This window comes from Maniola hyperantus, chromosome 21, assembly GCF_902806685.2.
Source record: "Maniola hyperantus chromosome 21, iAphHyp1.2, whole genome shotgun sequence".
NCBI classification, from domain to species: Eukaryota; Metazoa; Arthropoda; class Insecta; order Lepidoptera; family Nymphalidae; genus Maniola; species Maniola hyperantus.
In genome coordinates, this window is record NC_048556.1 from 11,863,583 (window position 1) to 11,877,356 (window position 13,774).

Consider the following 13,774-nt stretch of genomic DNA (forward strand, 5'->3'; position numbering starts at 1 on the left):
TCATATTTATGAAAATATCCAATCGACATAATTGTTAGATTAAGCTCGTTTGAAAAGATTTTAAGCCTTCAACATTACGTCGAAGATACGATAAAGTTATGAAAGCTTAATAATCATTATTATTTAACAGCCTCGGTGGTGAGTGGTGGTGGTGAGTGGTGGTGGTGAGTGTGAGGCAAGCACGTTGTCAAGTTCAAGGCGGCGGATCGTGTTTCGAATCCAAATGCGGAAACTGGGTCAGGCTCCACTCGTGCCGCGGAAAACGAAAGTTAATACTATTTCTTTTTTAATTGCAAGACAGGCTTGCGCGTGACGACAATCGTGCTTAATGACAAGCAATGCACGTCTAGGTTGGAGCGCGCTTGCCTAGAAGATGTCTGTTCACTCTTGTCTTGAAGGTATAATATGTGGCAGAAGGACATTCCATTCCTAAATTCCATAAAGATGAAGAATACGAGGCAGAGTGAGATTTGGGTAAATTGCACGTTGAATAATTCTAAATAGCTTCTGACACGGTCAAACGGCTCGATGCGCCCGTCAAGCGGCTCGGTGCGCCCGTCAAGCGGCTCGATGCGCCCGCCAAGCGGCTCGATGCGCCCGTCAAGCGGCTCGGTGCGCCCGTCAAGCGGCTCGATGCGCCCGCCAAGCGGCTCGATGCGCCCGTCAAGCGGCTCGGTGCGCCCGTCAAGCGGCTCGATGCGCCCGTCAAGCGGATCGATGCGCCCGTCAAGCGGCTCGATGCGCCCGCCAAGCGGCTCGATGCGCCCGTCAAGCGGCTCGGTGCGCCCGTCAAGCGGCTCGATGCGCCCGTCAAGCGGATCGATGCGCCCGTCAAGCGGCTCGATGCGCCCGCCAAGCGGCTCGTTGCGCCCGTCAAGCGGCTCGGTGTGCCCGTCAAGCGGCTCGATGCGCCCGCCAAGCGGCTCGATGCGCCCGTCAAGCGGCTCGGTGCGCCCGTCAAGCGGCTCGATGCGTCCGTCAAGCGGATTGATGCGCCCGTCAAGCGGATCGATGCGCCCGTCAAGCGGCTCGATGCGCCCGCCAAGCGGCTCGATGCGCCCGTCAAGCGGCTCGGTGCGCCCGTCAAGCGGCTCGATGCGCCCGCCAAGCGGCTCGATGCGCCCGTCAAGCGGCTCGGTGCGCCCGTCAAGCGGCTCGATGCGTCCGTCAAGCGGCTCGGTGCGCCCGTCAAGCGGCTCGGTGCGCCCGTCAAGCGGCTCGATGCGCCCGCCAAGCGGCTCGATGCGCCCGTCAAGCGGCTCGGTGCGCCCGTCAAGCGGCTCGATGCGCCCGTCAAGCGGATCGATGCGCCCGTCAAGCGGCTCGGTGCGCCCGTCAAGCGGATTGATGCGCCCGTCAAGCGGCTCGGTGCGCCCGTCAAGCGGATTGATGCGCCCGTCAAGCGGCTCGATGCGCCCGCCAAGCGCTCGATCAAGCAAACTGCGCTCTTCTCATATCTCGAACATTGGCTGAACGGCGCGTCGAGCAAAAATATAAAATCACGTAAATGCTCGACTCGAGCATCAAGCAAAAATATAAAATCACGTAAATGCTCGACTCGAGCATCAAGCAAAAATATAAAATCACGTAAATGCTCGACTCGAGCATCAAGCAAAAATATAAAATCACGTAAATGCTCGACTCGAGCATCAAGCAAAAATCTACGTGCTCGAAAGTCAAGCCGCTTGACCATCTTGGAGGCTCCTGAGATAAACTAATGATTTGAGTAAACTCACCAATCTTGGCGCTGCTGAAGACGATGAGCGCGTGCGTGTCGTCCACCCACTTGATCTCGAAGCCCGTGTCCTTGTACTCGCTGAACAGCGCCAGCAGGTCGTTGGTCTTGAACTCGCCGGGGAAGTCGTACGCCTCCAGCACGTGCGCGAACGTGTCGTCCAGCGGCGCGCTCAGCAGCGCCTGGCCGCGCGTCTGGTACTGCTCGTACTTGTGCCTGGTCCGGCTGATGTGCACCTTGCCCACCGTGGCCGTCAGCTCCTCCAGCAGGGACGGGTCCAGACACTCGCCGCTGTCGTCGAACACTGCATCCCAGTCGTTCTCCTCCCGTTTCAGAGATACTTTCGCTTCTAATTTCGGTTTGGGACTCGTTTCCGGCTCCCTCTCTTCTATTCTATCGTCGGCGCGGCTCGGCCTCCGGAGGCTGGGCGCCTCTTCGATCGGATCGGATATAACTAGAACGTCAGAGTCGAAACTCTGCTTAATAATTCGTTTGCTACTTCTATTAATTTCCTGGGACGCTCGCTTCAGCTCGTTGGCTTCCGCGTCCTCGTCCTTGCCGTACAAGTAGTCGCTGTCTACAATGCTGCCGATGCTGACGTCGCCGCTGGGCACCCGCGCGGCCATGTCGCCGCAGGGGGGGGCGCTCCAGCTGTCGTCGTAGGGGAAGCAGCTCGGTCGGTAGAGCCCCAACTGTCCGTTCACAAAATAATCTCCTATGTAAAAATTGTCGGCTAGGTCTACGTCGCTACAACTAGTATCACTATTTGGCACTGAAGGCACGGGGTCGTCGTCGGGGGCGGGCGGCTGGCTCCTCAGGTGGGGCGGGGTGTACACGTTGCAGAACTGCTTGTCGAGCGCCCGCTTGGGGGTTCCGTGCGCGGAGCGGTCCTTGGCGGCGGTGTTGTTGCCTTCCGGTGGGCGGGCGTCGTCGTTGTCGTGCGCGCGCAACGCCCGCGGCACGTACACGGCGCGGTCGGGCCGCCGCGGCCTGGCGCCGGCGCCGGCTCTGCCAACAACACATTAGCCACACATTAGCCAACACCAGACGGCAGACACTCGCCCTGAGCTTGCGTAAGCCGACCGGCGAGTGGATTGTGTCATTACCGCAACACAATGGTAATCAGATTATTTAAGAGTAACAACGTATAAAGGCCACATTATGTTTTGCTAATGCGTAGTGTAATGTGCGAAAGATTTAATTTTTTTGAATTGTCTACACAAATTCCTAAATTCACATGGGAACTACTTTATAGACCTTTGTATCTGTACTATTATATAAAGAGGTAATGTCGTTATGTTTGTTTGTAGAGGGTAATCTTTGGAACTACTGAACCGATTTTAAAAATTATGTCATTAGTAGAAAGCTACATTATTCCTCAGTGACATAGGCTATACGGGATTTTTAAAAACCTAAATCTACGCGGGCGAAGCCGCGGGGATCAGCTAGTTTTTAATAAAAGATGACAGAACATATTCAAAAGTAATTAATATTTAAATGTTCATATAGTTTCGCAATTTAGTTACTAATTTAATGAACAACGATAAAATAAAATAAAGTGATAAAATAAAATAAAAAATAAAGATAAAATAATTTATTTTCACAAGTGAAAGAAAAGTAGTGACTGATTGTGTAAAGTGAAAATTGTAGGTTCATCGTCAAATATTTTCAGTTTCGATTTTGATATTTTGCCTACTAAAGGGCGCCGAGGCACTGATTGCACGGGGGCGCCGCCGGCGCCTAATTGTTTTTGTTTCGCATTGACTATGCTGCGTAGACCTTACTGGCCGCTACAGCGTCACCGGGGAGGGAATCGCAATTGTTTTGATTGGCTGAATTTATAGTATTCTTGTTGCAACAATACATTGTAGCCAATAGGGAGCGAGTATCAACCGGTCAGAGATGATTGCGAACGTGACATAGCAGCCAGTGTTTCCATGTACATGGTAATTACCATAGATGCACCGTAATTCAGCCCTAATCTACCGTCAAGGTAATATGGCCATTACCTTGACCGTGTCACCGTAATACAAAATCACGTTAAAAATTCATAATATACTGCGTAATAGTAGTATTTCGTCCTTATTCAAGCAATTAGGAAGGAGTAAAATGTAAAACTAATGAGATTTAACAAAATATTAATATGAATAAATCCGTATATGAAAAAGATATTGCTATGCTAGGAGAGTCAGATTCAGAATAATATTAATAGCTGATTAAAAAGCTAATTCGTGACGTTTTTTCTTTTAAAAGTGACACGGTAATTTACACGGTATTCTTTTAGCTAATCCACCGTAATTTAATCTAGAAACACCGTAATTTTAACCCTTGAACACGGTAATTCTCAATTTACATATGGAAACACTGATAGCAGCTGTATAGTGTCGACTGCGCGCTGGCACCGCGTGGGCACTGGGCATTGCCTCACTGCCGGGCGCCGCTCCACGTAACGCCGAGCGGGCCAAGGTCGTGGCACGTAACAGCCTCTCACCGACACACTTTCCGCACGCACTCGCCGACCATTCTAATGTTGTTTGTTTTGACACTGCAGCCGGCCTGCTTGCGGGTCGCGATGACTTTTGACCCCTCGAAGGGCTGCCAGGAAATGCATTTTAAGCAAAAAATATCTAGTATAGATTTAATTATTGAAAACCGACCAAGTGCATACACTCCATCTTCGCGTACGAATCGCTTTGCGTCATAGTTCCCTATACGCATGGCTAGGGTCTGGAACACTCTTCCTAGATCAGTGTTTCCTGTCAATTATAATCCGGGTATCTTTAAAACAAGAGTGAATAGGCACCTTCCAGGCAAACGCGTCCTATCTTAGGCCACATCATCACTTCTCATCAGGTGTGATCGTGGTCAAGCGTGCGCCTATAATTAATAATTTTAAAAAAGTGTGAGTCAGACTCCGCACCGAGGGTTCCGTAATCTGGTATTTTTTTGACATTTTGCACGATAAATCAAAAACTATTATGCGTAAAAATAAATAATAATCTGTTTTAGAATGTACAGGTAAAGCCCACTTGATATAGTTATTTTACTTTGAAAATTTGATTCATTGCAATCAATAAATCACAAATGTAATGATCGTGAAATTATGATTACTAAATCACTTACGATGAGGAAACGAGTTCCGAGATAACAATAATTAACTACACCACGATATCGATACCTACATAAAAACCTAAAATTATGAAACCGGGTCAACAGTGAGCACCTCGAAATGTCAATATTGACGGCGCAAAAGCAGCTTGAGTATTGCACCAAAACAACGAACATGGAAAACGAGTTGTGTTGAAACATTGCTCTCTTTATCACCCACTTGTAAATAACTATGTAGCTGATGCCCGCGACTTCGTCCGCGTGGAATTAGGTTTTTAAAAATCCTTGCCTTTTCAAAAAACTGGCCAAGTGAGAGTCAGACTCGTGCACCAAGAGTTCCGAACTACAGGCGTATTTTTTCGACATTTTGCACGATAAGTCAAAAACTAGTATGCATGAAAAAAATATGTTTTAGAATGTACCTATAGGTAAAAATCCCTTACATATGATACCCCAGTCGGTATATTATCTTACTTTGAAAGTTGAAATAGTAGGTACTAATGATTTGTTCATGAACGCATTTGTTATGCGGCCTAACCTAACCCCAATTTCACGGTTTCCGGATTTTTCCCTTTACGTGTGCTATAAGACCTACCTACCTGCCATATTTTACGATACTAGGTCAACGGAAACTACCCTATAGGTTTCTTGATAGACATACAGACAATCCTATAAGGGTTACTTTTTTTTTTTGAGGTACGGAATCTTAAAAAACCCTGATCATGAAATTACTAGTATACGTATAATATGATGAAATTTGATAGTTCAGTGTAAGAATTTTTAGCAAAGAGACACTGATAAAATTGCAGGTTATAAAATAATAAATAATTGATGATAACGATGACGACATTGTAATGAGTGATTACCAAGGTAATGACTAATCAGTCAACGAACGCAATTATCGTTATTGTGAGTACGCAGAGTGACTGAGATAACATATATTTCTACAACAACAATACAGATTGCAACACTACTGACGTAAACCTACACTTATCACCAGGTGTGCACTGTGCACACATTACCTTGGTTAATGTCAATATAATATATTGTAAAAATACTTGTGTATATATTACTAATTATTGTCTTGATAATAATAAATTCGTAACAAACAACGACGAGAAAGACAAATATTTATTTTGAATGAATCGTGAACATCTGATGTAAAATGATTTGATTCCTACTGCCTGCAGTACCTACGCGACCGAAAGTAAAGTACATCGACCTTTAGAAGGAGATAGCATATTTGTAGAGCACTGTCTCTGTCGTTGAGACCGACAAAACGTCATTTAGGTATGAGTGACAGAGACAACTACAAGCCGAAATGTCATTGTAAAGGCCGATGTACATTAGTTTCGGGCGCGTACTGTACCTGCACTGTACGTACTCTAAGTTACTAGTTACTACTAGATACTTCAAGGATAGCAACTTGAATGTCCTGTGTCATTACGTAGCATGCGATGCAACAGTGGCAGTGGCTCGAGTGAACACGAAGGTTGTTTTAACAGAAAAAGCAAACTCATTCGCTAAGAATAGGTAGTAGATATGAGAAAAGCTTGATTCATAGATTGTCACATTTCGCAGGTAATTGCATTGAAAATTAAAAACTCAATCATCATCATCACCATCATCTACCCATTACCAGCTCACTACTGAGCACGGGTCACTTCGCAGGATGAGAAGGATATGAACTTAGTCTAGCACCAGTGTGGATTGGCAGATTTCACACACTCTTGCGATTATGGAGAACTCACAAATATGCAGATTTCCTCGCGATGTTTTCCTTCACGGGATCGGTTGTCCTTTGACCCGGAAAACCTTATAGTAAATCATAATACGCACTTCCTAACTAAAGGAGCCAAAACAAGTGGAAAACACGGAAACCGCTTATCAAAACATACTAACTCGGTATCGACGTCAGTGCCCTCCAAGGTCGACATGCACGACCGCACTAAAAGCACCTCTATCACCACTTCGTAAGGTCCACAACATTCACTGCACAGTTCCTAGTGTTACGAGTGTTACTGATGTGATAACCGTGGAGCGAGCGCAGTGCACACGTCCGCGCCGGAGCGAGGTCGGACAACGAGTGAAGTAGGAAGCGTCAAGCCGCAAGCGAGCACTCACCGGAGCTTTTCCTGAGCCTGCGCCCGCGCCGCCCTGCAGCCGCCCGCCGCGTCTGTTACATAAACACACCATAAGTTCCTAGCCTATACACCTACACAGCCTATACAGCCTATACAGCCTATAGGATACCAGGAAACATTCAGTTCACTACGTGGACTCGACTTGTGGTTGTGGTAGGTCAGTTACGTGATCTTTACGAAAACTTATTTACTCTTCCATTCCTTTGGAGCAAGACGTGACACCGACGATCTTTATTGAGGCGTCAATATTAAATAATTATGGAAAAATGAAAACGTCATCAAAAACCTACAAAGGATGGAATAATTTGTTAGGATTATGGTTTAACTTCAACCTACAATAAAGCAAAATAGGTTGCACAAATCAGGGTTGAACTTTGTAACAAAATAATAACCTTTAACATAAATGAAGGAGGCGATGCTGACTTATGCAACCTATTTTACTTTTCATTGGTGGTCAAAGTTTAACCGTCGCCTGTCATGCAACTGGACCTTAGACCTATTCATTTAGTCTAGTTTAGAGATAGTGTATAACAATAAATAATTAATTAGGTTATTATGGATCTAACATAGTCCTATTATAATGATTAAAAGATCCCAAAAAAATTTAGAATGAATAATAATAACTAAACTAGCGGCACGCTATGATGGCCGGTTTGACGTTTGTCCGCTCATGAAGTTCCGTATTAATTGATAACGACTTTGAAGGAAATAATTGTATTACTTTATTGACGATAGTGATGTGCAGAGATTCATAAATTTTATCGAATGTAGTTTTAGGTTTAGGACTCAAAATTTATTTATTAAATTGATTTCTTAAATGTATACAAGTGTAGAAAAATCAGTTTGCACCATTTAAGGGGTGAATGTACTTGTGAATATGAACAATTTTCACTATGTGGACAAACCTCTGAAATCGCAAAAAAATATCAATAAATTTTTAAAAATGGAATCTAATACGATCGTCACATAGGATCGCTGGCTAGCACAACTACTACCTCCGGCAAACTCGCGTCAATGCTCAATGCAAAACAAAGCAGTTTCGAATTGACGTTGCTTCGAAAAGTATAAACTGTCAGTGCAATGCGATTGTGATATAGTTTTGACCTGGCTTTGGATTTCAAATATTGATACTGCATTACTGTTGACCCTTGCTCGTTAATTTGGACTCTGTTCAAGCCCTTTGTTGTGGATTTCGTCGATATGACCGAACGTACGCAGAGAACTGTTCTAAATAGTCAGACACGTGAGTTCCTAATACGCCTTCGTAACTATTTCGATCGTGAAGCTCAAAATGGAGGGCCAATTTTACCTATAACGTCAGTGGTTGAACGCGTAGCTGATGCGCTTAATATTGGACAACGAACTGTTAGACGGATAACTAAAAAAAAATATGGCGAGACTGGCACAGAAGAAAATAAACTTCACACACCAAAAAAGAGAAAACGAGCAAAACCAGTCGTAGGCATCGATAGCTTTGATGCCGATGCTATCCGAAGACATGTTTACGGCTACTATTTACAGAAGGAGTATCCAACAAGAAAAAAGTTGGTGCATTCACTGAAGGAAGCTGGATTATTCTTCGGTGGGGAAAGTTCTTTAACGAAGATTTTGAAGACCATTGGATTTCGATACAAAAAATGTAACAAACGCAAAATATTGATGGAAAGATTTGATATAGCGATGGCAAGGTATACTTTTTTACGGCAAGTGAAAGAAATCAAAAATTGGCAAAATGTTGTGTTCTTGGATGAAACATGGCTTAATGCTAACCATACTGTAGGCCGTTCTTGGAACGATGACACAGCAGCATCTACTTCCAAAGTTCCTGTAGGAAAAGGATCGCGACTTATAATTTGTCACGCCGGAACCATCAACGGGTTTGTCGAAGGTTCTCTCATGGCTTTTGCGTCAAAAACCACTGGAGACTATCATGAAGACATGAATGGAGAAAAGTTTACTGAATGGTTTACCTCAATGTTGTGTAGCCTCCCTGAACCATCTATTATAATTATGGACAACGCCCCATACCACTCGATGCAAATTGACAAGCCACCTGCCCAATCCCAAAAGAAAGCTGATATCGTCGCATGGCTTCGTAAAAATGGCGTAGATGCAAACATGAATATGTTAAAAGCGGAATTAGTACGTCTTTTAAAAGAAAACAAACCAACCAAGATCCGATACGTCATTGACGAAATAGCATTAGAACATGGGCACAGAGTTATACGGTTACCGCCTTACCATTGTGAGTATAATGCGATTGAGTTGGTGTGGGCTCAAATTAAGGGATATGCTGCAAGACACAATACAGAACCCCCATTTACCACAAAAAAAATGCTAAAATTATTAGAAGAAGCTTGTGAACATGTGACTAAAGGAGACTGGGAAAAGGTTGTGAATAGAACTGTTAAATTAATAAGGGAAGATTATGAAAGAGATGTGAAAATAGATAATATTATAGAAAACGAACATATAATTATTAATGTATGTGATGATAGCAGTGACGACAGTGAAAATAGTAGTATGGACGAATCTGATTAATTATGGCCTTTTGTGGCACCTTTTTCGGTATCTTTTGTATTCATATGTTTCTTGTGTGCATATAAAGTATGTATATTCATTTTCGTTCAAATATTCAGTTCGTTCAAATAAATTAAATAAACATATACATTTTTGTTTTATTAAACCTATTTAATCAGGTACAAAAACAAAACTTAATTGTTTTTTGTTCGAGAATAAATTGACATTCCACATCACTATTGTAATGTGTCAAACCGGCCATCATAGCGTGCCGCTAGTGTAGCTGATCCCCGCGGCTTCGCCCGCGTGTAGATATAATATAGCCTATGTCACTCAGGAATAATGTAGCTTTCTATTGGTGAAAGAATTTTCAAAATCGGTTCAGTAGTTCCAGAGATTATCCCCTACAAACAAACTTAACGACATTACCTCTTTATAATATTAGTATAGATAATAATTAGCACCATTGCATTGTTACGTAACAAAGTGCATACAGTACCTACGCGGCCGAAAGTGATGAACATCGGCCTTTAGAATGACATTTCATTTTTGTAGAGCGTTGTTTCTGTCACTCATACCCATATGACGTTTTGTCGGTCTAAACGACCGAGACAGTGCTCTACAAATCTGATGTCTCCTTCTAAAGATCGATGTTCATCACTTTTAGCGGCGCACTGTAACTCGCCGCAGTAGTAGGTACCTACAAGGTCAGTAATCTACTACAATGTACAATTTTCTGGTTTCTAATGGTTTGTTAAGTCTAGCTAATTTTATTTCATTTTCAGTGCAGCACGTATTTTTCTTCAATAAAATAATGTTTTCAGTCACGCCATTAAAACGTATCATTAAATACCTAAGTATAACAATTATTTTATGTTCGTAAGACTTCAGCTAAACACGCGATACACGACTCGACCTCATCGGCGTCCGTCAGATCAGTCAAGTCAAGTCCGTCCATCACGATGGAAGATGGACAGTTGTTCGAGCGGAGAGTTATCCCCGTGACGTCATCGCATTCGGAAACCTGTCGGCCTATGGACAGTTGACACATAGCACCGTGACAACATTTTGGTACGTTAAATTAGATAATAATTTCTTGCAAAAAGTTGGTAGTATATTATATTATTGTGCCCACAAACTACTAATATACCTATATAATAATTTTTTTTAATTAGTTGTTCCAGTTCTCGATAAGCTCTAAGCATGTTAAGCAGAGACAAATCAACCGGATTTCCCATCGCGGACTTCATCTTCGACTAATATGATAATGAAGAGAGCAATGCAAAAGGTTCTCAAATATCGGTCAGGATTTGCACAGCATAAGAAGCTCCACGACGTTGTAACTTGTAGCCTGCAGGTACTGTTTTGTTTACGTTTTGGTTACATAAAACTAATTAGGAATTGCAGCATTGCGCGTTGTGCAGAGCTGGGAGCGATGCGATCATCTATTTCTTATCGTTCACATCTGTAGTTGTGTAATATGTATGTATGTGCGTGCGGCGTGCCTACTTATAATCTAATGTAATCATTTTTTGACTAATTTGCTGGACCTCAATACTAAAGCGCTCCTTAAATCCAGTCCGTCTTTTGAATTTATGATCAACAACGGACTGTTAGTAGCAAGGGTCTGGAAAATTCCATCCCAAGGGGGAAAACTGCGCCAAACCATAAAAACGGTAACACGACATAACATTACACACCAGAAAAACTGGTCAAGCGTGAAGCGCCGCGCTTTACTGGGCGAGCGGTCACCATCCGTAGCATGTCCATGCTGACGTCCAGAGAGCTGGATTACTACCTAGAGTAATCATTTATACAGCATTATGCTGAGGTAGAATGTTTGTTTTCGTGTTGTGCCCCACGTGCCAGTTTATTTCGGCGCTTCTTTCAATCTTCACTACTTCAATCAGATGGTGGTAGATGCCTCTGACGATTCAAAAATACTTGTAAAAGTTTAATTGAATAAAAATATTTTATTTATTTATTTACTTTGATCCTCAAGTGGCGGAAGCGTCGGGATAACCGACCCTTGGATGTGGCCTGTGATGTGTGCAACAACTAACAACTTTTTTTTCTTTTTTCAATCTGTACTATTAAAAGGATGATCTGAGTGACTAGCACGTTAACATACCACTTAAATCGCTGGGTCAAGAAATTTAAGATTTTGCATCTAGAATTCCATATAATTTTTCATAATTTATCTAATTTATAGACAGCGCTTGGCTGCAGTCAAACCTGCTAAACAAATGATGACGCAGCCTAAAATGAAGCGCACCTGCCTAGAAGGTGCCTATTCGTTTATTAGGAACCAGAGTTACAGAACCAGGCACAGATATTGAAGACATTGTGCGTGTATCCCAATAAGGACTCCGCTAAGCCTTTAGAGGAGCACAGGCACAGCACTCATCTTCCGTGAATCCACATTATGGAGGCGTTTTTGACGCCTAATAAGGTCTGCTACTCCATGGTCTATCTCAATGCAGTAATATAAACGTGGCAACATGGATCGTGTTTTATTGTGTTGCGTAATACTTGGAATAGCTCGAGAATACAGCGGCAAAACATTACCAGCTATGCACTGAATACATAATGTATCCCAGCCCACTACAGGCAGTAGGCATCAAAACGTGGTTAACATCATCATCATCACCATCATCAACCGATTGACGTCCACCGCTGGACATAGGCCCCTTGTAGGAACTTGCACGCCACGCTCTTGCCGCCTTTCAGCGGCTCCCAGCAACTCGCTTGATGTCGTCTGCCCACCTAGTGGAGGGTCTTCCAACGCGCTTTCCGCTTCGATGCGAGGTGTTGGGACCACTAACACCTTGGGACCACAACGTCTATCAGTTTTCCGATTAATATGTATACCTACTCATTACAAATTACAGCTTTCTTGTACTAAATAGTCTCCAGACGGACGCGCTCGAGCTGCGCTTCACGACGCGACGCGGCAAATATAGTTTATATGAGTTTGTATGGAGCAATGCGCTGCTGCATCGCGTCCTCCAGCGCAGCGCAAATGCATTTGGACCTTTACGATTCCTTGTTTACTACGGAATCCTACAAATGTCACGAATATATCACAGGCACGTCTCGGCCGGCAAACTAGTGCTCTCAGTAAATGTCACAAGTCGCGCAACCTCCCCCCCCCCCCCCCCCGCTTGTAAGGGTTATTCCCGTTGAGTCACACCCCCGTGTGTAACACTGTGACACAAGGTGCCAACAATTTCAAAACATTCCCTTCCCGTTGAGTAACACTCTGTTACACAACGGGAATTTTTTGAACTTGTTGGCACCTCGTGTCACACCTACATAAATACATATTATTGCGCGTGTATCAAGAATTAACTGATTGTGCACTTTTCCGGGATGTTATTTATTTTTAAATCCAAGATGGCCGACATGGATTTTTTACAAAAACCAGACATGGGTGTCGTTTTTAGGGTTTTTGAGGGTGCTGAATATGATGATGACGGGGTCGAGATTGCGACAAAATGACATTTAGCTTTAAAACGTTATTTTTACACATATCTTCTTATACACGCTTTCAAATCTTATATTCTTACTACTAGCTGATGCCCGCGTCTTCGTCCGCGTGGATTTAGGTTTATTAAAATCCCGTGGGAACTCTTTGATTTTCCGGGATAAAAAGTATGTCCTTCCCCGGAATGTAACTCTGTACCAAATTTCATCGAAATCGGTTAAACTGTTGGGCCGTGAAAAGCTAGCAGACAGACATACACTTTCGCATTTATAATATTAAGTATGGATGCACAGTATTTATTATGTGTTGTATGTGTAAATGGTTCCAGGAAGTCAGCAGTGGATAGAATATAGAGGTTAGGCATAGACAATAGACATGTCATACGCCCACTTCTGTAGGTTACAGCAGGCACCGGAACCTGAGTGGGTTCCGCACAATCACTGACGGTTCCGCAGAATATACTGAGCGTGGGAACTTCTCACGGCAAAATAGATCAACCTCAAACCTTCTGATATTATTATACCTTTAGCTGTTTTGTAGAGCATTGTCTCTGGCATTGAGACCGACAAAACGTCATATAGGTATGAGTGATAGAGACAACACTCTACAAAGCCGAAATGTTATTCTAAAGGCCGATTTTCATTATTTTCTGCCGCGTAGTGTACCTTTTCTGAGCTCAACATTACAACGTAAATTATTTTGAATTATTATTCATATTACTATCTGTGGTTCCAAATAAAAACCTTTTTAGGGTTCCGTACCCGAAGGGGGCCGACGGGA

At 43.5% G+C, this 13,774-nt stretch overlaps 1 protein-coding gene across 2 annotated transcripts in view; it reads right to left on the reverse strand.

The window, feature by feature from the left end:
• LOC117992188 (R3H and coiled-coil domain-containing protein 1) overlaps positions 1–13,774 on the reverse strand; it is a 29,327-nt gene that overhangs the window by 11,031 nt on the left and 4,522 nt on the right. Inside the window, exons 4-5 of one of the 2 annotated variants that reach the window (XM_069505657.1) lie at positions 6,968–7,019; positions 1,737–2,743 (exon numbers count right to left, since the gene is read on the reverse strand). In XM_069505657.1, the coding sequence (XP_069361758.1) occupies positions 1,737–2,743; positions 6,968–7,019 (1,059 nt within the window). Of the gene's footprint in view, positions 1–1,736; positions 2,744–6,745; positions 6,937–6,967; positions 7,020–13,774 lie in introns of those variants that run through there. The other variant, XM_069505659.1, reaches the window with a different exon arrangement.